This window comes from Melanerpes formicivorus, unplaced genomic scaffold (genome assembly GCF_026170545.1).
Source record: "Melanerpes formicivorus ecotype bairdi unplaced genomic scaffold, bMelFor1.0.p_v2 SCAF_73, whole genome shotgun sequence".
NCBI lineage: Eukaryota > Metazoa > Chordata > Aves > Piciformes > Picidae > Melanerpes > Melanerpes formicivorus.
Window position 1 is genome coordinate 1,845,846 of NW_027142425.1, and position 24,722 is coordinate 1,870,567.

Sequence of the window (24,722 nt, forward strand, 5' to 3'; positions counted from 1 at the left end):
TGGAGGTTCTTATCCCTTTTGTTTTTAAAGGGTTTGCAAGTCTCTACAAAGCAGAAGATTTCCCCCTGGGACCTGTTTGAGGGCTTAAAGCACTCAGCCCCTCTCTCCTGGGGCTGGTTCGGCACGGTCCGGGTGGATCGCAAGGTGTCCAGGTTTGAGGAGCAGCAGAGGCTGCTTCTGTACCACACACACCTGAAGCCCAAGCCCCGCAGTTACTACCTGGAGCCATTGCCTCTGCCCCCTGAAGAGGAAGAGCCTCCTACACCTGTGACTTTAGAGCCAGAGAAGAAAGCTGCAGAGCCAGCCAAGGCTGATAAGACCAGCTCCAATCCTGCCACCTCTACTGAAGAGCGCAAGAAGAAACAGAGCAAAACCAAGAAGCGCAACCAGTCTGCCAGCAAAACTGAGGTGAGGGCTGCCCAGCAGCTGTGCCTCTGTGCCCACCCCTCCTCCTCACCCCTTGACTCTTCCTGAGCAGCCTGCCAGTGGTGTAATGGTGAAGATGGGATGTATGTTCTCCCAGCTGGGAGTGTTGAGCTCTGTGCTGCTCTCTAGGCTGGGGCAGGGTAAACCTTTTCTTAATCCCTGATGGGAGGGAAGGAGGCTGCTCAGCTCAGGTAGCAGGCCAGGCTTCTTTCTCTGGGCTTTGCAACCCTTCATGCTCTGCATCCATTCCTGAGTTCTCAGTGCACATTGATCTTTCTGGCTCCTTCTTTGCAGGACTTCGTGCTGGGCCCCAGCCGAGGCGTCTCCTATGGAGTTGGCATGCCTACAGATCTCCTGCACCACCAGTCAGGAAGCACTATGTCCAGGCTGGCCTATGGGCAGTCTCCAGTCACCAGTATCTATGCCCAGAATCAGCCTCTTCCAGCTGGTAGGTGCACAGGAGAGGTGAGCATATTGCACCTCTGTGGAACCTCCTGTAAGAACCCCTCCTGGGAGATGGTCTTACACAGCCCTGACACTTTCCCCTCTTGCCTGTCATGCCTGTAGACAGTGCTGAGCAGTCCTGGAGCTGCCAGGCTCAGCAGCAGCATGGCTCCAGTTGGCACATCTCTGCCTCTTGCAGGGGGCCCTCGCCTGGACACATCCTACAGACCTGTACGCATGCCCCTGAGCAAACTGGTTCAGAGCCGGCCGCCCTACAGTGGGGTGCTGCCCCCAGGGATGGGCAGCATGATGGGCATTGATCCCTCCTACAAGCCAGCAGTGTACAGACAGCAGCCTCCAGTGTCCCAGGGACAGATTCTGAGGCAGCAGCTCCAAGCAAAGTTGGTAAGTCAGAGCTGGACCCCATAGTACAGCAAGCCCAGGATGTTTCCTGAGGCTGTCCCTTCTAGCCAGAACTCTCCACCCCTGTGCCTTTCTGCCCTGGAAAGATGCCTCTTATGTCTGTTCCTGTGGTGCAGCACTGTTTGCCCCCTGCTTTGTGGGCCTTCATCACTAACAGCTGGTGGAGCCTCTCAGTGAGATGTTCTGAGAGCCCTGTGGCTGTGGGGCAGTGAGGGAGGCATCCTGCTTGAGGGGTGGTGGGGACATTGGTGGCCTAAGCCAGGGAAAGGCAGAAGTCTTTAGCACCTGCATTGCTGTGCAGCAGTCTTGTAGGTGTAGCAGTGAAGTGACTTACCTGCTCTGGTGGGAGCTGCTGGGAACAGCAGCATCCTGCCCTTTGCAGAGGGTGCAAAAAGTTTCTGTGCTGCCTTCCAGCAGGGCCAAGGCATCATGGGACAGCAGCCTGTGCGCCAGATGGCTCCAACCCCATCCTATGGAGCACTGCAGCCCTCCCAGGTAAATGGCAGTGACCCCAGGTAAGAGTGGAGTCTGACTAGGCACAGGGCAGCATCCTCCCTTCTGCTGCTGAATCCTGCAGTCTGCTGCTTCTCCTTATTCCTCACTTACTGGGAAGTGTGAATCTGAATCCCAGGGATAGAATCATAGGATTCTGTTGGTTGGCAAAGCCCTCTAAGGTCACTGAGTCCAACTCTCAGCCTAGCACCACCATGGCTGCTAAACCATCTCCCCAGGTGCCATCTCTACACATTTTTTTCACACCTCCAGGGGTGCTGACTCCACCACCTCCCTGGGCAGCCTGTTCCAATCCCTGACCACTCTTGCAGAGAAGAAACTTTTTCTCATCTCCAACCTAAACCTCACCTGGGGCAACTTGAGGCATTTCCTCTCATCCTATCACTTGTTACTAGGGAGAAGAGCACAATCCCCACCTGGCTCCAGCCTCCTTTCAGAGAGCTGTAGAGAGCCAGAGAGTCTCCCCTCAGCCTCCTCTTCTCCAGGCTGAACACCCCCAGGTCCCTCAGCTGCTCCTCCCCAGCCCCTTCCCCAGCTCTCTTGCCCTTCTCTGGACCTGCTGCAGCCCTCAGACCTTCTGGGAGTGAGGGACCCAAAACTGAACCCAGGACTCAAGGTGTGGCCTGAGCAGGGGATCATGGCCCTGGTCCTGCTGTCTCCATTTCCTGCTCCAGGCCAGGCTGCTGGTGGCCTTCTTGCCCACCTGGGCACCCCCTGGCTGATCTTCAGCTGCTGTCAGCCAGCACCCCAAGGGCTTTCTCTGCTGGCCAGTTTGCAACCACTCTGCCCCCAGCCTGGAGCCTTCCTGGGGTTGTTGTGACCCAAGAGCAGGACCCAGCCCTTGGCCCTGTTGAACCTGCTCCCCCTGGCCTCAGCCCCTGGGTGCAGCCTGTGCAGAGCCTTCCTGCCCTCCAGCAGCTGAAGACAGCCAGCCAGCTTGGTGCCATCTGCAGAGTCCCTGAGGGTGCCTGAGTGCCCTCAATGCAGACCATTGCTAAAGGCAGTAAAGAGAAGTGGCCCCAGCACTGAGCCCTGGGGAGCACCACTGGTGCCTGACTGGCCAGCAGCTGAGCTTAACTCCATTGCCCAGCAGCCTTTGGGCCTGGCCAGCAGCCAGTTTGTAAGCCAGGGAAGCCTCCAGCCCTCCAAGCCATGAGCTGCCAGTTTCTCCAGGAGGATGCTGTGGGAGGCAGTGGCAAAGGCTTCACTGGAGGCCAGGTAAAGGCCACCCCCAGGCTGTCCCCATCCACTGAGTAGGAGAGGTGGTGGGAGAAGGTTGATCAAGCAGGAGCTGCCCTTCATGAAGCCCTGCTGGCTGGGCCTGCTCCCCTGGCTGCCCTGCAGGTGCTGCATGGTGGCACTCCAGAGGATTTGCTCCCTGAGCTTCCCTGGCACTGAGGCCAGGCTGGCAGGTCTGTAGTTCCCCGGGTCCTCCTTGCAGCCCTTCTTGTAGATGGGTGTCCCCTTTGCCAGGCTGCAGTGAGCTGGCACCTCTAGGGCTGCTGGGACATGATGGGAAGTGGCTTGGTGAAGAGCTCTGGCAGCTCCTGCAGCAGCCTGAGGTGTTTGCCATCCAGCCCCTGGCTTGTGTGTGTCTAGGTGGTGCAGCAGGCCCCTGAGCCTCTCCTCTGGGACTGTGAGGGCTTTGTTCTGCTGCCCTTCTTCCAGCTCAGGGGGCTGGGTAGCCAGCAGCCAGCTACCTGGTCTGACTGCTGAAGCCTGAGGCAGAGGAGGTGTGGAGTCCCTCAGCCTTTTCCTCACCCTTGGCCACTGCCCCCAGCAAAGGTCTCCTCCTGTTGCCAAGACTTCAGTAGAAGCATGTCCTGCTCTCTTGGGTGTGTCCCATCTTTGCCAGCAGACCTGGTGTCCTGTAAATGAACCCAGGATGAAAGGACCCAAAGTCCTGCTGCAGGCACCAAGCTTGGGGCCAGGCCTTGACCTGCTGCCTGCTCCTGTTCATTCCCTGATCACACCCTGCAGCTGGGGGCATAGAGAAGAGCACTGCTTGTGCTCCAGATCCCTTAACCAGTCATCCCAAGGCCCTGAAGTCTCTCTTTGTTGCCCTTGGACTTGCTGTTCCTTCCTCAGTGCCCTGTGGGATCAGCAGTGGTTAGTGGTGTGAGGGCAGAGGAGCTCTGTGAGGGTGCCCAGGGGGTGCTGTGCTGTGTTCCCTGTGCTTTGTCCTTAGCCTGTGACCAATGCCTCTCTTGTTTCCTTCCAGGGCTACACACCTTATGTCTCCCACATAGGCATTCAGCAGCATCCCTCCCAGTCCAGCACCATTGTACCTCCCACCTACTCTGGCCAGCCCTACCAGAACTCCCACCCCAGCTCCAACCCTGCCATGGTGGATCCTGTTCGGCAGATGCAGCAGAGGCCCAGCGGCTACGTACACCAGCAGGCCCCGGGCTATGGGCACACCCTGGGCAGCACACAGAGGTACTTCCACCCTCCTGGCTGGCAGAAGATTGTGTTTCAGCAAAGGCTGCCCAGCTGTGCTCCTGGACAGGCCTGGCAGCAGTCTGTGAAGTGCCTGCTGCCTGTGCTGAGTCCTTGTGCTGTCACAGAAACATCGGAGTCACAGAATGGTTTGGGTTAGAAGGGACCTCCAAAGCTCATCCAGTCTGACCCCCCTGTAGTCAGCAGGGACATCTCCAGCACAGCAGGTTGATCAGAGCCCCATCAAGCCTGACCTTGAATATCTCCAGGGGTGGGGCCTCAACTATCTCCCTGGGCAACCTGTTGCAGTGTTCCACCAGCCTCATTGTGCAGAACTTTGTTATCCAGCTTTCAGTCCTGGGAAAGACCAGAGAGGATGAAATTCAGAGGAGCTAGCTGCAGGCAGGAGGCAGTGTCACCAGCCAGAGTATGAGGGAGGACCCACAGCTCTGGTTTTATTTCTAACCACAAGATCCCTGTCAAAGAGCATAAACCCAGTGGAGAAATCCTGCAGAGCAGTGGGCTGAGGACTGTCACTGAAGGCTTTGAGAGGCCCTGGTGCCCCCCACCCTTCTGAAGAGAGGCATCATGGATTGCAAGGAGTTTCTTGGGTTATATGGCTGGTTGATAGAAGAAGTAGGATTTGGGTTAAAGAAGCTGGCTGCCTGAGAATCTCCTACTCCAAGAGCTTTCCTCCTCCTTTCCTCCTGCAGGTTTCCTCACCAGTCCATACAGCAGGCACCCATGATGAGTGGGATGAACCATTTGGGTCCACAAGGAGTCTCCTCAGGAATTCGACCCAGCCAGATACTACCTGACCAGCAGCAGCAGCAGTATCTGAGGCAGCAGCAGCAGATGCTGAGGGTGAGTGGCTGCTGACAGGAGGAAGGCTGCTGGAGCTGCAGGAAGCTTGCCCAGCACTGTTTGCCTCTGTGCCAGCAACACTCTGATCTGCCCCATCTGTGCCAGGGAGAGCACCAGCTCCGTATCGTTCCCTGAGGGGACCCTCCCCTCCTCACAGCCACTCCTGATGGAGACACCTGCTGCACTGCCTCTTGCCAGTCACACAGCAGGAGCTGGAAGGAAGTTAGGAGCAGAACAGTCTGTTTAGTCCTCTGTAGCCTGTATCCCACCTCCTCCTGCTCCAGCTGAGCCCAGAAGGGTGTGCAGAAAGCTCCCTGTCTCGCAGGAGCCAAAACAAGGGCAAAGCACCTCGTGCTCACCCAAGAGCAGGCAGAGCTTCAGGAGCATAGCTGCACCTCCACGAGATCAGAACGAGGGCTTGCAGTTTGCAGGGGCAGGAAGTGTGGTGTGAGCAGTCCCATGTACTCCTCACCTAACAGCAGCTGGTGAAAACTGCTCCAAAGGGAGCTGTTAGACCCAAGGCCCTGGAAGCCCGGGGGGCGTCAGCAGGCAGGAGTACTCCGTGGGTTTGCATCATGGTCATAAGAGTAGTAAAGGCTTCTGTGCAGGGAGGACTGCATGCTTGCAGAAGTACTGAATGGACAGGGGAACACACAAGTAATTTGGTTGTCTTGGTGAGTTGCTGACTAGACAACAAGGCCTAGAAAGCCTGTAGAACATCTGGAGGCTCTACACAGCATGGAGCAGTGAGGCTTTGTTCTGAGAGGGCCCTGAGCAAGGCAGTGGCTCCTGAGAGAGCTGCAGTGTCACAGAATCACAGAATGACTCAGGCTGGAAGGGACCTTAGAGATCATCTGCTCCAACCTCCTGCCATGGGCAGGGACACCTCTCAACTACACTTGCTTGGCCAGGTCTGGCCTAGTCTTGAACACCTTCAGGGAGGAGGCATCCAGAGTCTCCCTGGGCAGCCTGTTCCAGAGTCCAACCACCAACCCAACCTCTTCTCCAGACCCTTGCCCAGCTTCCTTGCCCTTTTGTTGGACCTGCTCCAGCCTCCAATTATGTGTCTTGGTTTGAGGGCCCCAAAACTGAACCCAGTACTCAAGGTGTGGCCTCACTTCCCTCCTGCTGGCCACACCATTGCTGATCCAGGCCAGGGTGCTAGTGGCCTTCTTGGCCGCCTGGGCACACACTGGCTCATGTTCAACCACCTGTCAACCAACACCTCAGGCCTGTTCCTGCCAGTCAGCTTTGCAGCCACTCTGCCCTAAGCCAAGAGCAGCAGGAGCTGGCTAATGTGACTGGTAAGGCTGAAATAGCTGGACACCAAGTTAGACAGAGACAGGAGGAGAGAGAAGTGTCCCAAGGTTTTTGTCTTCCAAACAAAAAACCCTTCTCTGTTCTTGGCCCTTGGCTGCAGGACAAGAGATGGCCTTAACTCAAGGTAGAGACTAGGGAAAACTCCAGTGGTAGGGGTCATTGTGGCCTGCAGTGGACTTCATAGGGAAGTTACAGGAGCTCTGCTGGTACCTCTGGAAAATTTCTGAGAGCAGGTCAGACAGATCCCCAGAGAAGTCATCATTTGTGCCCTCGAGCAGAAGGCAAGAGATGAACCAGCCAGCCCCTGAAGGGAATGCTCAGTTGGTATCTCTCCTTGGATCTTATTTGCTCCTAATCACTCCTCAGCTGACAGATTCCTGGGTCTCTCCCTGCCACCTGTTGATAGCTCATCTTGCAGAAGAGCTTTGTTACTGTCCCTGTGTTTCTTCTCATTTCTCAGCCCAGGGCAGTGTCCTGGGGGAGCTGGGAGGGCAGTTAGGGGGCACATTACTGCCCTGTCCGTGCCCTCTCACTGTGTGCATTGCCCAGACACTTCCCTCACGTCCCCTTCTCTTCTGTCTTGGCAGCAGCAGCAGCAGCAACAACAGCAGCAGCAGCAGCAGCAGCCCCAGCCGCAGCCACCGCAGCCGCAGCAGCAGCCCCAGGTCTCCACAGTGCCTCAGCCGCAGGCGCAGGGCCAGCCCCCGGGGCTGGGGATGCAGCCCCTGCCGCCCCAGCAGCCCATCGTGAGTGTACCCCAGCAGTGCTCCCCCTGCAGCTCCCCTTTCTTCCTGCCCTGCACTGCCCAGGCCCCCTGTGAGTGCTGAGGCTGGCAGCTGCAGCTGTGACTCTGTTTCTCTCTCCGCAGTTCCAGCGCCAAGGCCTTCAGCAGACGCAGCAGCAGCAGCAAACAGCTGCTCTGGTTCGACAGCTTCAGCAGCAGCTTTCCAGTAAGCCTTCCTGTTCTTCATCCTGTCCCTAGTTGTCTCCTCGCTGTTTTCTGTTGCAGGTACCCTGGTGTAGAGAAGCAAAGCCAAGCCAGACTTGTTCTGAGGCCACAGAGGATGCTGGCAGGGAGCTGGCATCAGGACACAAAACTCCTGGCCCAAGGGGACACAGCAGCAGGGCAGACACTGCTTGCCAGCTCGTGAGCTTCCAGACCTTCCTTCTGCTGCCTGCAGAGGGACAAGGGAGCTGAGGCACTGTGGAGGCTGCCTTGCAGCCTTCCTGAAGCAGCTCTGAAGTATTCAGAGATGGTTCCTCTGCTGCAGATGACCTCTGAGTGGCACAGGGGGGCTGTAGTCCTGGGGCACTCACTTAGTGGAGTATTTGTGTTGTAATCAGGACAAAACTTCTTGGAGTTAGGGAGAGCACCCTGGGAGGTGTTGCTGCACACTTGCTGTGTTTGCAGTGCTGTGAGCTTCCATGGCTGCTCTCAGAGCTGGGGTATAGGTGGTGCTCAGGGTTCCAGTATGAGCTGGGGATCTGGAAACAGAGCCCAGTGTCTGTGCTGCTCCCTTCTGACTGGCTGCTGTCCCACTGGAACCTCCCTGGATTTCCTGTCAGAAGAGTGGCAGACATGCTAGGGGAGTGCCCAGACATGGCACTGCACAGGGTGAGGCTGTGCTAGGTGGACTTGGAGGGGTTGCTTATACTTGTTCCCTGATGGATAATTCTCAATCCTGGTGCCCAAAAAAGCACCTCCCCAGACCAGAATATTTAATGTTCTAAGTTTCCCACTAGCTTGATTCCCAAACCAGGAGTCTGTGCCAGGATGCCAGCCAGGACACTCAGGCACAGGAAGACCTCCTGTGAGGATCTGAATATAGCAGAATAGCCACACTTCTGTATCCTGTCTGCACAGCACATGGAGCTGGCCTATATAGAACACATGCGTGGGTCCAATGCAGCCATGTGGCAGCATGCAGCTTCCATGCTCCCTCCTTGGGTTTGCATCAGTTCCACCAGGAACCATCTGGAGCTCTTATTTGTAGAGCCTGGGGGGGAGTGGAAAGAAGGACATAAAGCAAGAGCAGCCTGTGGGGAGGACAAGCATGCTTTGGACCTGGGACAGGCTGTGTTAGGAGGCTCCCCAATGTCCCTGGGTATGTCACTGTCCACCAGAGCTCAGGAGGAGAGCAGGCTCACTGGGTTATGCTGGGCTCCCTTTCCTTAGTCTGACTTAGGGTCAAACCTGCTGCTGGGGTTTCAGAAAAGAAACTGCAGCAGTTTATAAAGTGGTCAGTAGCCAGGTCTGCTGTGGGCTCTGTGCAGCACCAAACATCAGTCCCAGGGCTTTGGAGGTTCATGACCTTCTTAACTCTCTCATATTCCCTGCCCCTTGGGTGCCATACAGGAGTCCTTTGGGCACATCTTCCATCTGTACCAAGATAGCAGCAGGGAGCCAGGAGAGCTGTCTGTGAAACCTTGCCAGCAGTGTTTGCTGGGGGTGTGCTGCTGGGTGCTGGCTGTGGCAGGCCTGTGGCTGCAGTTGTGCAGGCTTACAGAGATGATTTTTGGTGTTTCCCCCTTTCAAAATCATAAAGTCATCCTGCCAGCCAGCTGCCACCTTTCAGGGCTTTGTTTCAGTGCACCACTTCCACCACAAGGGCTGAAGTGATCTCCTCTGGAGCTGCAGGATGGGGACTGGCACATAGCTGTCTCCGCCTTGGAGCATGTGGGGTCCTGGCTGTGCTGCTGCCTCCAGGCTCAGGCAAATGTGTGGAGCAGAGAGTGCCATAAAGGTTGCATTTTTCTCCTTGCAGCCTGTGGCACACTCCTCTTGCTGTGCTGGTGATGGTGGGGAGAGAGATCTCCTTTCTGAAGCAGACTTTGTGACTGTCTAACTCTGTCTTGGCTCAACAGACACACAGACCCAGCAGAACAACAACCCCTTTGGACGCTACTGACCTGCGGTCTTCGGCCTGATCCGTGAGGGAGACATCGCCGTTGACCGGATGCAGCCTCCTCAGCCTGACCCCCAAACTGGGACTGCCCCCAGCCTCTGCCCTTGAGCCTGTGCCCCCAGTGCTGCTGCTGCTGCCCATCTCACAGGGAGATGCCAGGAGGATGGTTTTTATTGTACAGACAAAGTGTTTTTACTACCCGATTTCTACCGACGTTTCTGGAGATCCCTCGTGGCTGACAGTCTCTCCTCCCACTTTGGTTTCAGTTTTTACTCAGTTTTTAGTATTTTTGTTAAAATAATGATTAAGACATTGTAAAATTTTGTACTTTATTTATACCAGATGAACCCTGTGCTGCACATTCTTGGATGAATACAGAGAGCTTACTTTGCAAAAGCAGTGTGTGTTCCGAGCCTGCCTTGCCGCTGCAGTGCTCAGCCCGGCACCACCTCTACACCTGGTCCTCCTCTGTTTCTCAGTAGCTTTTGTGAGTGGCTAAACAGTTTGGTTTGGGAAGGACCCTTCCCTGTTTGGCCCACGAGCTGCTGTTTGTATGAGCCTGGTGGCATCTGTATGTTCAGAGCTCTGCCAGCGCTCTGTGACGTGTTGCAGCAGGACAGAGGTACAGAGCAGAGGGAGTTACCCTGCAGGGTAGTTCTGAGCCCCAGCAGCCCCCCAGCTGCTCAAGCTGCTGCCTCTGCAGTCTAGGAGGAGCTGCAGGCCAAGTGCCCTCCCAGCCCTGATTTTGCTGCTAAGTACCAAGGCTCCTCTGCTGACTGTGTCTTGCCAAGCCCCAGTGCTTTCTCTGGCTGGGTGTGCTGCATGCTCAGCTCTTCACCTGCCTCATCCAGTCTCATCCCTGTAGCAGCCTGCTTTGACTTGGTACTCTTCATTCCTGCTGTGTAGTGATTCTGGATCCCTCCATCACCAGCACTTTGGCTCTTCCCCAGCAATTTGCTTGACTTGTGGTCCCTCTCACAGCTTTTCTTGGCCAATGTCTTTCTTTTGTCCTGTCCATATGGGATAGGGTGACTTTCACGAGGACTCTTGGAACAGCTCCTTTGATCTTAATCTAGGTGCCTTGGTAGCTTGCAGGAGATGAGAGGAGGGTGGATCTCTGGCACCAGAAAGCAGCATGAGCATGGGTGGGTTTGGGCAGGACTGCAGTGGGCTGCTGGGGCAGGGCTGAGGTTGCTGCCACAGAAGAGCACTGAGCCATGTGGTGACCTCCTGCTTTGTGCCATTCCAGGCCCCAGTGATCTGGTGAGAGCACCCCCAGGGACCACTCTGCCTCCCTAGAGAAAAGGGGAAGATTCCTGCTGCCCAGGGTCCCTGCTTTCTTGCATGGCCCAGCGTAGGGGCTGCTCCTGCCAGAGGGTCCCAGCTGTGCCAGCTGTGCCAGCTGCTTGTCACTCCAGGTCTGCATGGGATGAGCAGGATTCCAGAGCTCCATCATGGTGGCACACCCAGGGTTGCCAGCATCCAAGACCCTCCAGGACCCACCCACTGTCCAGAGGTTTGCAGCAGGCTGCAGGGGTTGTAGGGACCTGGGGCAATACCTGGTCAGGGTGCATTTAGGGACCTGTGCTCTGCTCGTCCTGGTTTCATGCCATGCAGCCACTGCTGCTGTGCTGCCTCTTGGCACTAAGCTGCAGCAGGTTTAAGCAGCTCTGACAGCTTCCAGCCCTTCTGCTCCTTCTCCAAGTTGTGGCTAAACCCTGCTTGTGACAGAGCCAGAGGCAGCCTGGGGGCCTCTGTGACATGCTGGCCACTGAGTAACCCATGCAGCTGTCCTGCTGTGGCCAGCAGCCCAGGGGAGAGCGTGTGGGGGTGTTTGATGCTGAACTCTGTGGGGCTGAGAGACAGCCCCAAGTGGTGTCTGGGCAGTGTCCACAGGAGGTGTGAGCAGTTGATGCTGTACTGTGTGTGCCCAGCACATGAGGAGAAGCCTGAGTTCTGGTGGGCAGAAGTGGGTCCTATGCTGTCACAGAACATTAGGGGTTGGAAGGGACCTCAGAAAGTCAAGTCCAACCCCCTGCCAGAGCAGGGTCACCCAGGGCAGGTCAGACAGGAACACAGCCAGGTGGGTTTGGAAAGTCTGCAGAGGAGACTCCACAACCTCTCTGGGCAGCCTGCTCCAGGCCTCCAGCACCCTCACACCAAAGAAGCCTTTCCTCATGTTGAGGTGGAACCTCCTTGGTTCCAGCTTGTATCCCTTGCCCCTCATCCAATCACTCAAAAGAGCCTGGCCCCTTCTGCTTGACACCCACCCTTCAGATATTGGTAGCCATTGATCAGGTCATCTCCAGGCTAAACTGCCCCAGGGCTCTTCGTCTTTCCTCATAAGAGAGATTTTTCTATTCCCTTCGTCATCCTTGTAGCCTCCTTTGGACTCCCTCCAGCAGCTCCCTGACTCTCTTGAGGTGGGGACCCCACAATACTCTAGATGAGGGCTCACTAGGGCAGAGTAGAGGGGCAGAAGGAACTCCTTTGCACACTGTTCTTAATGCACCCCAAGATCCTCTTGGCCTTGGCCACAAGGGCACATTGTTTTCTCACGGCCAGGCCTCCAAGGTCTTTCTCCACAGAGCTGTTTTCCAGCAGGTTAATCCTCACCTCTACTGCTGCAGGGAGTTACTCTTGCCCAGGTACAAGACTTTACTCTGGTCCTTGTTGACTTTCATTCACACCCAGCAGCCTGGCACAGGCTCTCCTCATGAGCCATGCCCTGGCCAAGGGTGGCTCCTCAGGCACCATCAGAGCTGCTGTTCAGGGGGATCAGCTGCTGCCCCCTCAAGCAGCTGAAGCTGGGAGTGGAGCAGCTCCGTGAGTGCTCAATGCTCCCCACGCCGGCCAGCCTGGGCTGGTTTTGCTGAGCAGCAGGACCGAGGGAGCCCTGCCTGGAGCCCTACCTGCAGCTGGTCCCATGGCCTTTACAAGATGCTTCTCAGGGCTGATGAGCGCTGGTGGGCGCAGGGCAGGGTTGTGCATCCATCCCCCAGGATGCTGGACCTTGAGCCATCTGCTCAAGGGCATACAAGGTGGCAGTGTGCATAGCACCCTGCATATCATGGGCCAGCAACAAAACTGGTCAGGCTTGCAGCCACCAGCAGGCAGCTGCTGGGGGAAAGAGAGTGGTGCAGGAAGGACAGGAAAACTCTGACCTGCTCTGCAGTGTCAGCCAGAGGCAGGGGGGCAGGTGAAGCCCAAATTGTGCCAGGATGGGTGGGTGTCCCTGCAGCTGCTCGTTCACCAATTCAGTGCACGTGGCAGTGGCATGCAGGGGAGCAGAAATAAATGCCTGCCCTTCACATGCTGCCACACAAGCATCCTGAAGGGGCCAGCTGTTCTGCAGAGCCCGGCTAGGGGCTGTGCTGCAGCTCTGGCAGCGCAAAGGAGGCGAAGCCCAGCTCCCTTCGTCGGGATCAGAAAGCATGGAAGTGTCTGCAGATGCACGTCCCCCTCTTTGGTCAGGCATCACAGCTGCCACTGCCCTGGCTATGGCAGAGCAATGAGGAGACCAGACACATCCAGGAGGACCCAAATTTATGTCCTGTTTCAAATGATTTCTGTAATCTCATCAGGCAGGACTGCAACAGGGAGGTAGCCTCACCAGGAGAAGCAGCAGGCTGAAGGAGAAGTGGCTTCTTGCAAGGAGCCCATGTGTGGAAGGGGAAGGCTCCCCTACACCGAGAAGGGTCATGCCAAGAGGAAAGGGGAATGGCAGGTGCTGGGCCTTGCTATATGGTGCTGCTGGGGCCTCTGGGGCTCCAGGGCATGGCAGGGGGCTGTGTCTGGCCTTAGGGCTGAGGCTGGGATAGGGCATTCCATACCGGAGCAGCTGGGCACTGTGGAGCGGTGGGAGAGGCAGAGGATGCTCCCCTGGCCATAGGGAAAGAGGCCAGGGCTGGAGGACATGGGGGTGCTCCAGCTGCTGTTGATGTGCCAGGGCAGCACAGCCCAGGGCTATGTGGTGGGGTGGAGGGCACCTGTGTGGAGCAGCTGGGGGAGGTACGGGGGAGAGTGGGGAAGGGTTCTGGATGTCCAGGACTGTGCAGGATGCCCAGGGCATCGCAGGGCTGCCCGCGGTGATGCAAGATGGCCAGGGTAGAAGAGGATGCTTGGGGCGGTGCAGGGATGCCCCCTCAGGCAGGGTCGTTTACTGGGACGGTGAGAGGTGCCCAGGGTAGCGCCGGTGCCGTGCGTAGGGCAGGGTTCTAGGGGCCGTGGGGGATAGCGGGGGTGCACGTGCGGTCAGTGCGGGTACCCAGCGCGGTACCGGACTGCGCGATGCCCGGCGGCTGTGACACCCGCTCGGTGCACTACACAGGGCGGTGCCGGGACGCGCGGTACCGGGGCCGGCCGGCGCAGCCGTGGGGTGGCCCATCCGCGCCGTACACGTACCAGAACCGGCGGCGGCAGCGAAGGGGTGCTGCGGCACGGCCCCTCCCTCGCCCGCCCCCGCCGTGCACGCGCCGCGCGCTCTCGGTGCGGGGTCGGGCCGGACCGAGCGGGGCGCGGAGCAGCCGCTGCCGCCTCCGGCATGGCCCAGCCGCGCCGCCGCCCCCGACGGTGAGTGCGCCCCGCCCGGCCCCGCCCGGCCCCGCCACGGCTCTCGCTGGGGAGGGCGGCCGGGGCGGGACCGGCCCGGCCCGGCAGCACGGCGCGGGGCTGGGGACGCCTCGGCCGCGACGGGGCCCCGGGGGAGAGGGTGGGCGGCGGGGCCGGTCTCGCCGCCGCTTCTGGGCCCGATCCCGGGGTCGGCGCGGCCGGGGCCGGGCGGCGGGGCTGGCGGGCAGGACCGAGCGCGGTGGGTAGCGGGGAGGGTTAACGGGGCCGGATGAGCGGCCGCGGCGAGCCGGCGGGTTGCCATGGCGACGCGCTGAAAGGGGGATTGTGCGCCCGCCCCAGCTGCGCGGCCCCCGGCCTGCGCCCGCCCGGCCCGCCCCGGTACCGCCCGGTACCGCCCGGTACCGCCCGGCCCGGCCCGCCGAGCCCGGCGCGGGCAGCGGGTCTTGCGCCGGCTCCGATGCTCCCGCCCCACACGCTGGGGCCCGGCCCGAGTCGGGGTGCTAGGGGTGCAGATGGCGCCGGTCACTTGGAGCGGAGGGATGTGGCCGGTGCCGCCCAGCGCCGTGCTGCTAGTTTGGGCATCCCCGGGTGAAGGGCAGGCGGGAGATGCCCTCGGCTCCGTGCTCCTGGCATAGCCTGGGATGGCGTTAGCCGGGAGGTGCCCGTAGCTAAAGGGCCATCCCCGGCCTGCTGTCCAGCAGGAGCTGTCTGGCACTGGCTGTTCCTGGGCAGAGCTGTGGGTCAGGTGCATGGTACAGGGGTTGCTGTGGCTCCACCAATGCACGCTGTGGCTGGAGCTGGCATTATTCCCTGAGCTTGGCTCAGTCACTCTCGAAGCCACAGAGCAGGAGTGGTGTGGTGAGTGATGGTCAGTGGCTAAGGGCTGTCCATATGCTGGCAGCAGTGAGAGAAAGGGGAAATAGTGACCCACATGAGGCTTTTTGCCAGCCAGCCCTTTCTGGACCAAGGTCCTCCAAGTGGTGACATCTCTGGTGCCTTCGCTTGGCAGCCGTTCCCAAAGCCATGGACCTCCCTTGGGGAGGTGGCTCTGTCATGAAGTCCTGGTGAAGCTGGGATGTTCCCTGCATCCTTTGAGTCTGTCTAGTCCAGTGCTGCTGCCAACTTCACCCCAGGCAGTGGCACGGGGACTGGAGGTGCCCTCATGATTGGGCACATGTGGGTTCCGTGGGAGATGTAGCAGCCAGCTTCCATGAGCTCCTATGCTGCCATGCTTCATGTCAGCCTGGTGGAACCATCCTTCCCCTGGAGACCAAGGTGCTATGTGGAATCTGCCAGCTGGGTAAAGGGTGGAGGTGTCCTTAGGAAGGGAGCTGCATGTTCCTAAGGAAAGGGTCACTCTGGGAACATGTGTGTTGTCTTTGCTCCCTGCTCTGCAGCAGAGCACCCATGCCAACCTCTGGTGCAGGGCTGGGTGCCCTGAGGTCCCTGTTGGAGCAGACCTCCTCCTGGTCCAGGCACTGCAGGTGGCCACCAGAGATGGTGTCTGCACAATGGTCGAAGGCTGACATTCAGAGGTCACACTTCCAGCATTGTGCATGTGTTTGCTTTATTTGCATTTGCAGTTAGCCCAGCTCAAGGCTTTGTCACTTGCATGTGCAGTTGCCATGGTTACATGTGCAGTCAAGATGTGGAGTTTGGTTGGACACCTGCAAACATGCAGCTCTCAACCTCTGGAGCACCAGGGTACAAGTGAAAGCTGTCAAGATGCAGGGCAGCCCTTGGACCTGGGCATGTGGGCCCTGTGCAGTGATCTGCTGAGGAAATGGAGTTACAGTGCCCATCTTGGCAAGGTCTGTGTGCTGCTGCCTTGCACAGCCTACAGCTGTCCATGTTCAACACACAAGGTGCACCTAGGGCAGTGCTGTTGGAGGGAAGAGTTGTGCCCGTGCTAGGGATGTTGCCCAGCACCTCACATCTGAATCTCTTTCCCAGAGCCCATGCAGAAGCACTTCTCCCAAAAGGCTGGCAGGAAGGTGCTTGAGAGCAGGGTGGTGAGGGTAGGTAGAACCTCAGAGTGACAAGAGGAGCTGCTATGCAGGCTGGCAGGGCCTCACCTGTGGGCAGGGGCCTGCCAAGGCTTCAGAAGGCAGTGTGGGAACTGGCAGAGCATTGTGGTGCTCAGCTTCAGCTGTGGTGGCTGCATCTGTCCTGGCTCTCTCTGAGGTCTGCTCTGAGTGTTCAGGTCTAACACAGACCAGGTGCCTTTTTGAGCAGAATCACACTGAGTCCACAAGCAAGTGTAAGGAGACAGTGACTATCAAAATCCTCTGTCACGTCCACATCAGCCTTGTCTTTGAGTCAAGGGAGGAGGACTTTTAGGCGTAGAAGGGACCTTGAGGTCATTGAGTCTCTTAAGCTCTGACTCATTCCTAAGCAGCACCAGCTTACCCAGCTCCTCATGGGGCTCAATAAGGCCAAGTGCAAGGTCCTGCACCTGGGTATAGGCAGCCCTGAATATCAATCCAGGCTGGGGGTGATGAGATTGAGAGCAGCCCTGCAGAGAAGGACTTGGGGGTGCTGGTGGGGGAGAAGCTGGGCAGGAGTCAGCAATGGGCACTGCCAGCACAGAAGCCCAAGGGCAGCCTGGGCTGCATCCACAGCAGTGTGGCCAGAGCTGGAGAGAGGATCCTGCCCCTCTGCTCTGCTCTGGGGAGACCTCACCTGCAGGGCTGGGTCCACATAGAGAGCCTCAACACAAGAGGGGCATGGACATGGTGGAGAGGGTCCAGAGGAGGCACCGAGATGATCAGAGGGCTGGAGAACCTCTGCTGTGGGGACAGGCTGAGTGAGTTGGGGCTGTTCAGCCTGGAGAAGAGAAGGTTCCAGGGAGACCTCAGAGCTGCATTTCAATATCTGCAGAGGAGCTGCAGGCAGCTGGGGAGGGACTGTTCAGAAGGGGCTGTGGGGATAGGACAAGGGACAAGGGTTTGACAGTGGAGCAGGGCAGAGGTAGGTTGGACATCAGGAGGAAGCTCTGCACAGGGAGGGTGGTGAGACACTGGCACAGGCTGCCCAGGGAGATGCTTGAGGCTCCATCCCTGGAGCCATCCAAGCTCAGCCTGGCTGTGGTTCTGTGCAGCCTGCTCTAGCTGGAGGTGTCCCTGCTGCCTGCAGGGGGTTGGACAAGATGACCTTTAAGGCTTCCTTCCAACCCAATACATTCTGTGATTCTAAACCTCCCCAGCCACCACAGCTCTGCTGCCTCTTGAGCAGTTTGCTTTCATCTTCCTGTGTCCTTCCTGCTAGGAGCTAGTTCTGCACACCAGTTGAAGGAGAAGGGAACTAACTCTTCTTGGCTATCCAGGAGCAACTGTGGCCTTGGACAGAGCAGTGTGAGGTGTCTATGCTATGCAAGTGGCAGCTGGAGGAGCCCAATAAGAGGAAGAGAATGCAAGGATACAGAATACAGAATCAACCAGGCTGGGAAAGGCCTTTGAGATCACCGAGTCCAACCTATCACCCAGCACCATCTGATCAGCTAAACCATGGCACCAAGTGCCTCATCCAATCTTATTTTAAACACTTCCAGGGATGGTGACTCCACCACCTCCCTGGGCAGCACATTCCCATGGCCATTCTCTCTTGCTGGGAAGAACTTCTTCCTAACCTGCAGCCTAAACCTCCTCTGGCACAGCTTGAGACTGTGTCCTCTTGTTCTGGTTCTGGGTGCCTGGCAGAAGAGACCAACCCCCACCTGGCTACAACCTCCCTTCAGGGAGTTGGAGAGAGCAAGAAGGTCTCCCCTGAGCCTCCTCTTCTCCAGGCTAAGCAACCCCAGCTCCCTCAGCCTCTCCTCACAGGGCTGTGCTCCAGACCCCTCCCCAGCTTTGTTGCCCTTCTCTGGACACCTTCCAGCATCTCAACATCTTTCCTAACCTGAGGAGTCCAGAACTGGACACAGGACTCAAGTTGTGGCCCAACCAGTGCTGAGCACAGGGCACAATGACCTCCCTGCTCCTGCTGGCCACACTGTTGCTGATGCAGGCCAGGATGCCATTGTATTTCTTGGCCCCCTGGGCACATTGCTGGCTCATGTTCAGCTGCTGACCACCAGTACCCCCAGGTTCCTCTCTGCCTGGCTGCTCTCAGCCACTCTGCCCCCAGCCTGTAGCACTGCCTGGGGTTGTTGTGGTGGGGAAGTGGTGGGGAGGAGGACATGGAGCATGTGTGTGGGCATGAGCTGGGGGGGACCCACAAAGGAAGCTGTGAAATCTGACCAGAGAGCATGGAGGTGCTCAGTATCTTGCTGTCCTGGGGCAATGCACTAAGGGCAGAGGTGTAGGGCAGCTTTCAGTGCCAGTGGGGTGGGATAGTTATTTGGTCCACATGGGATCCCAGACAGAGATTCCTGCCCTGATGGTCTCTGGTTGTTGCCTGCCACTGACAGAGCATTTCAGAAGATGCTTGATCAGGGTCTGGCATTTGTACCTGCAGCCACAGCTGGGGCTGCCATGCAGGAGAGGTGAGGGCAGCTGCCTGATGTGCCCCTCATCAGCAGGAGGCAGGGTGGAACCTAGCAGCAATGTGCTCAAGGAAGACTGGATTTGAGAGCTATGGCAGGGCTGAGTGGTGCTGCATGGTGGACTAAATGCTCTGATGGTCTCCTGATGTGATGCTCCCCAGAGCTGGGGACAGGGAGCAAGCTGTGACCAGTGCTGTGTGCTGCTGGCCTCAGCAGGATTCTGGAATGGGTGTGAGGGGAATGAATAAAAGGGCCTGCAGTGGCCAGAGCTGGCAGTTTGAACCCACATCATTCACACCCTGGAGTGAACCTGGCTGAGGGGAAACAGGGATGAAGCAGAAGCAGTGGAAAGACCTGGGGGCTTCTGACTGCAGCTGCCAGGTCCTGCCCGGTGTGCACGGCTCCTGGAAGTTCCCCTGTTCAGCAGGATACTTGCTGTTTGCTTGGAGGCTTGTCTGGGCTCAGTGGCAATGTGGTGTTGCAGTTCATGGTGAAGCCTGTGGTCCTGCTTAGTCTTGCAGCTGGCTGTGGAAATTCTGCCCTTGCACTCCGCTCCTTTTGCCACGTTGTCTGTCCGGCAGCAGGGCAGGCACGTGACGCGGGACGGGGACGTCTGTGAGCAAGCCTTTGTGCCCGAGAGTGCTGTTTGGGCTGAGGCTGCCTTGGCAAGGAGCTCAGGGGATTGTTGGTATAAAAGCCTTGTTCCTGACACTGCAAAATGCAGAACAGCAGCGTAACATCTGTTATTTTCAAACTGCATCTCAGTGTGAGCATATCCTACGAGGTGCCTGGCAAGCGGAGCTGAAGCTTTGCCTGGTGGCCAGATGCTCTGACCATGCCAGCAGAGCAGGTGGCAATGTCTGGGAGAGGTTGCAGAGAGAATGTGTTACAGGGCTTGCACTGTGCACAAGTCTTGTTTGGGTCTGGGCCTGGGCTGCTGGGGCTCTCTGAGGTGAGGGTAAGGATGTTTCCTAGAGGCTGGTCAGGCAGGCTTCTGAGATGGGCTTGCAGAGGAGACTGCAGGGAACACCTTTTGGTGAGGAGATCAGGAGCCACAGGGACTTTGCCTTCATCAGGCATTCATTAGCTGCTGCTCTAAAGGAGCTGGAGGAGAAGCCCAGGTCTGCAGCACGGCACAAGCGTCTGCATGCCATGTAGTGTGAAGGTGGCCATGTCCACCTCCTGTGGCCAGCACCCAGTGCTGCAAGAGCTGTGGAGGTGAGTCTGCCAGACTCTGTTCCACACCTGTCTCTGCTCTTGCATGACTCCAGGCACCGGTGAGCAACTAGAGGACTTGTGGGACAGGGAAGTAGGAAAAGGAGGCAGAGACTGATCTCTCTCTGTGTCTCTGTCTCTGAAGCTGCCTGGGGAACTCAGGAGAGATGTGTGTGTTGAGATTGTGGAGTCAAATGCCTGGAAGTTGCAGCAGGAATGTCCAGAGGTCTGATGGCCTTCCTGCAAAAATTGTCTAAAGAAGGCAGGGCTGTTCAGACTGGAAAAGAAATGACACAGATGGGTAAGATGCATCTGCAGGGTGCCAGCAAGGAAGGGACAGAGGTTAACTGTCACTCTCTTTCCATGCAACTACAAGGTCACATCAGAAAGAAGGTAGCAGGAGGTGCCACACAGGAGGAGGGGCATTGCCTCTCACAGACATGCAGTCAAACTGCACAAGTCCTCAGAACAAGGCATCACAAGTGGGGAAACCTTACACTGGTTCCAGGTGACAGGATGGGTTCAAGAGGGACAAGAGGTTCCCTCTGAGCCAATAAACACACCGAGCTCCACCTCGGACCTGGGCAGCTGCTGAGCTGCAAATTGCTACTGGGAAGAAAGTAGAGGGCAAGGTGGACCCTTGGTCTGAGCTGTGCCTACAAGAGAGGGTGATGCCAGGCAGGGGCTCTGGGTCACTTGCTGGGCGGCAGTCAGGAAGCTGTGTGTTACTTTGCCTGGCCCAGGATGACAGATGCCTGCTCAATCTCACTTCCTCGCTGAGAGCAGAGGGTGGAGCTGCACAGGATGGAGCTGCAGCTGGTGGGAGAGGTGGGATCTGTGCTGAGCACTGATCCTTGGCATCACAGGACCCTTTGCTGGAGGTCTGCTGCACAATTGCTGGCTTGGTTGGTTTGAAAATGGGTGGCAATATCCCTTCCCTCCTGTGTTACCTGGCACTTCAGCTTCCTCTGGTTCCGTGGGCACAGCATCCAGCATGCTGGCAGCAGAGCTGGATTCTCATCTCCAGTGTTGTCCCAGGTCCCTGGTACTTGCTGCAGGTGGTAGGTACTGTGGGATCACCGAGCATCTGAGCCTGATCTCCACCTCCTCCCTCCAGTCCCCTGGCCCTGCCTGTTGCTGTGCACATCAGAAAACATCAGCCCCAGTTCTGTTCCTGGTTTCATGCTCAGATGAGGAAAGACTCTGCTGCCAGTGGTGGCCCAGTTCAGCTTTACCTTGGCATACACAGGATGCCAGAGGGGATGTCCCTCAGCTTCTCAAGCAATCCAGAGCCATACAGGGACAGCAGGGAGATGTGAGGCTCAGCTTGTGAGAAATTTGCCTCTAGTGGGAGAAGCAGACTCAGGGAGGAGGATGCAAGGATGACCTGGGGATCTAGTGGTCTCCAGTGGGCTTTAGGTGGTGGGCAGCAGGATAAGGCTAAGCAAGGTTGGAGGTCATGAAGAGGATGCTATTTTGCATCTCCATGACTTCCTGTCCAGGAGGGCTGAGGGAAGTATCCAGCCAGCACAATGGCATCCTTGCTACCACAGAACTGAATCTGGCCTTGGCTGGCAGCTGTAGGGGGACAGATCCTGTGCTCCAGGGCAGAAATGGTCTCTTGTTTCTCTCTAGTTGCCATTTTGGTCACTGTTGCTGCTGGGCTTTCTTGGTTGAGGATGTGAGGTTGCAGACCTGGGAGCTGCTGTACTCTGATGCTCATGACCTGAAGTGCTTACCTGCTTTCTCTAACCAAAACCTGCTCCCGAGTCTGCTGGGAGCAGTCCTTCGCAGCGGGCATCTGCTGAGGCAGAGCTGTGCTCAGGGACCTCCGAGAAGCAGCAGGGAGCCTGGGAGCCTTCTTGGCACTGGGGATTGGCTTTCCTTGGCAGTGCTGGTACTCACAGCCTGCCTGTGTGTCCTGCTTTATCCCAGCCAGCTCCCTCTGGAGAGGCAGAGCATCTCCAGGCTGCCTGATTTGCTCTGCCTGAGCTTGTTTCTTAAGGAGTTGAACCACTAATGGTTGTTCTGCCAGAGGTTGTGGTCTTTCTGCTTTTTTTGTGCTTGAAGATAGGAAATACATGAGGAAAAAGCTGCAAGGGAGAACAGAAAATACATTTTGGATTAAATTTGAACAGGCTTCCTTCCTAGCTGCTGGCTTGCCTGGCCTCCAGTCTTTAGTAAGCCCTGGTTGTGTGAGCGAGAGTCAGACTTGGTGGAGCTGACCTCCAGCTCAGGGGGTTTCCATGGTCTTCTGCCAGCTTTCCTCCAGTGAGGGCAGGCCTCCTTGCTTCAGGAAGCTGCTTGTCTTGGTTGAGTAGAGGCTGCTGTGAGCTTTGGCTGGGCCATCTAGCTGCCTGAGCTCCTTCCAAGGTGACTAACACTGTATCTGTCCAGGCTGCCAGCTGTGGCTGTGAGCTGTGACCATGGTGTGCTCTCGGGCAGTGCGACTGCTGAGGTTGCTCACTGGAGCACGTAGCAGATCTGTGCATTTCCAGAATTCCTGGGAAAGCCTGTAGGGTTTCTGGGGAAACCAGCAACTCTGGGATTAGCTTTGATCACACTCAGCTGCAGATGGGTGGCTTTGGATGCTGTGCTGCGCCAGCAGCCTGTGTGGGTAGTCACTGTGCTAGGGGCACCGGGGGTCCCCTCGCCCTTGCACTGCCCCCAGCTGTGGGAGGCACTGCCAGTACCGTGGCAGCTCTGCCACGAGCTGAAGCTGCCTGGGCAGGGTTGGTAGCTTTGCCCAGGAGCTCCTCCACAGCTGCCAGCCATTATCCTCAGTTCCAGCAATCGACTCTGGGGTGGAGCAAGGGGAAAGACAGATGTGGAGGGGGAGGGTGGCTTCTGCAGCACCTGTGTCTTATTCTAGAGCGTGCAAGTGTGAAATCCAATTTGTTGATAGGGCAGAGTGGTGAGGGGCAGAGGCCACAGCAGCTGCTGGAGCCAGGCAGTGTCTGGGAGCAGCATGCACAGCATGTCCTGCCTGCCAGCTCTTGCGGAGGCTGACGTCACCTCGGGAGCAGTGGCTGCTGCAGGACCTGGCTGCCTGACGCTGCGTCATGCTGGCTCTGGCTGTGCGCCCCAGCTGCCAGCAGGAGCCCTGCTCAGGGCTGCTACCCTGGGGCTGGTCTCCACTGCCCTGTGGGGGCAAGGGGCATGGCACAGCTGGTGGAGAGAGGGAGCTGGTGCTTTCTGCCATCAGCAGCTTCCAAGCTGGGCAGCAGGGAGATCTCTGGACAGGGGAATCCGTGGCACTCCCAACAGCAATGCACTTTTCCCATCTCCACCTTCAGACCTTCCCTTCCTCTGAGTTTCCAGTAAGTCCCCCTCGCTGGTGGGAGCAGGGGGAACAGGCACTACAGTGCCAGCAAACACAGCTCACACTGGCCCACGCTCTGTCCTCTCTGTGTGTTGTTACCAGTGGTCACAACTCTCCTTCTTCTGGCCCCATCCAGACCTTTCTGCATCTCCCACCTCTAGGGTGCTTTGCAGAGGGCAGCCCTTGGTTGCAGACAAAGAGATCAGTATTGTGAGAGGCACATGGTCACCAGGGCAGCCACGGCAGAGCTGGGGGCTGAGCAGTGCCCTGCTCCTTGGTGGTGGCTGCTGGGGCTGGCTGTGACCCCAGGCAAGTGTCACGGAGTGGTCACTGCTGATGCCATCAGGAAGGGAGCACCAGCATGGTGATGCCAGGATGATCAATCTGTTGGTGCTCCTGGCTGGCCAGAGAAAGCACTGCTTGCCTCCCCTCATGTCTGGTCTTTGGTCAGAGCACTAGCACACAACTCAGCAGCTGGTGTCAGTGGGATGAGCTGGGCACTCACCGCTCCCAGCAGGATGATGGGCTGGGGTTCATCGCCCTGGTGCAGGATGGGACCCAGGAGTCTCCTAGCTATGAGAAGCCAGGGGACAAGGGGTGGCACAGCCTTGAATCCTAGTGCCTGGGTGCAGGAGTCTGCACTGAGCCTGTCTGGTGTTTCAGCTGGAAGCAGGGACTGCTGTAACAAGGTGGAGCTGATGTGGGCAGTGAAGGTGATGCTAGCTCAAATCTCTCTTGGGACAGCTTTCCTCAGCATTGCCACCAAGGACCTTGTAGTGAGTAAACAATTCAGTGCTGGACTGCAAAGCTTGAGCTTTCTGGCACTGTGAGGGAGCAGGGCTCTGCTGCCTGCGTTGTGACCCTGGAGGGGTGGCTCTGTACCTGCCCCTGCACAGGGATTTGCTGTCCCTGTGGAGTCACCTTGCTCCATGCACTTGGTGGCTAGGTTGGTGTCCCTTGGTACAAGACAGTGCCAATAGGCAGTGCTGGAAGTGCTTGGTGACTGCTGGACAGTTTGTAACCTTATCTCTGCAGGGGAGAGCTAATTCCTTATGTTGTGTTTCAGCTTCCATACAAAAGTTAGTTCCTGCTTGTCTCTATTTTCCTCACCTTTATTCTTGCCCTGGCTTGCATTACCTTTAGTGGGAACCATCTCCATGGCCTGGTTTGCAATTCTGCCCTGCAAATCTGTGCTCAGCTGTCATAGAGTGGTGGGTGGTGATATCAGGCAGAAATTGATGTCAGTAAAGGAGACAGTCCTTCATCAGCTCTGCCACTGACACCAGGGGCTCTTACAGCCACGAGCTGGATTGCAGCCTGTGCTGAAGTGGGTTTTGTCTTCCTGCTTTGAGCCAGGAAAAATGAAACACTAGCACCTTATTGTGGATGTAACTTTGCATTCAGAGCACTCCTGGGGCTTGTTGTCCACCTTCTCCACTTGCATCTGCAGGAAGTCTTTTGCTCTTCTGGACCTTTCAGGATTAAAAGTCAGGCCTTTAGGAGGAGTTGATGCACATCTCAGAGGCAGAAGTTACAACAGGAGACAGGATGTGAATGAGGCCATCAGCATGGGCACCATGCCTGGCCAGAGCGCCTCCAGTGCCAGAGCAGCTCCTGCCTGCTGGGGTTACCTGCCTGCATTTTCCTTCAGGAGCATGGTTTTGGCTTCCTGCTTTGAGTCAAAGCAAACCAAACACTGATAGCTTATCTTGGGTGTTCCCTTTACTCTTGAACCTATTTCTCAGCATCTTCCTCACTGAAAGCCTTTGCATTTTAAGCTGCAGCCAGTTCCCCT

At 57.3% G+C, this 24,722-nt stretch overlaps 2 protein-coding genes across 5 annotated transcripts in view; both read left to right on the forward strand.

Moving 5' to 3' along the window:
* Window positions 1-9,725, forward strand: part of MED12 (mediator complex subunit 12) — a 44,439-nt gene extending 34,714 nt beyond the window's left edge. Inside the window, exons 36-44 of one of the 2 annotated variants that reach the window (XM_068163604.1) lie at window positions 31-408; window positions 721-874; window positions 1,070-1,275; window positions 1,708-1,788; window positions 4,028-4,245; window positions 4,959-5,109; window positions 7,017-7,175; window positions 7,298-7,379; window positions 9,295-9,725. In XM_068163604.1, the coding sequence (XP_068019705.1) occupies window positions 31-408; window positions 721-874; window positions 1,070-1,275; window positions 1,708-1,788; window positions 4,028-4,245; window positions 4,959-5,109; window positions 7,017-7,175; window positions 7,298-7,379; window positions 9,295-9,338 (1,473 nt within the window). In that variant the 3' untranslated portion in view covers window positions 9,339-9,725. The remainder of the gene's footprint in view (window positions 1-30; window positions 409-720; window positions 875-1,069; window positions 1,276-1,707; window positions 1,789-4,027; window positions 4,246-4,958; window positions 5,110-7,016; window positions 7,176-7,297; window positions 7,380-9,294) is intronic. The other variant, XM_068163605.1, reaches the window with a different exon arrangement.
* Window positions 9,726-13,841: 4,116 nt separating this feature from the next.
* The window catches only part of NLGN3 (neuroligin 3), a 46,205-nt gene continuing 35,324 nt past the window's right edge, over window positions 13,842-24,722 (forward strand). The window contains exon 1 of one of the 3 annotated variants that reach the window (XM_068163609.1): window positions 13,842-13,907. The gene's annotated coding sequence lies outside the window, so the exon portion shown is untranslated. The remainder of the gene's footprint in view (window positions 13,908-24,722) is intronic. The other 2 variants (XM_068163610.1, XM_068163611.1) reach the window with 2 other exon arrangements.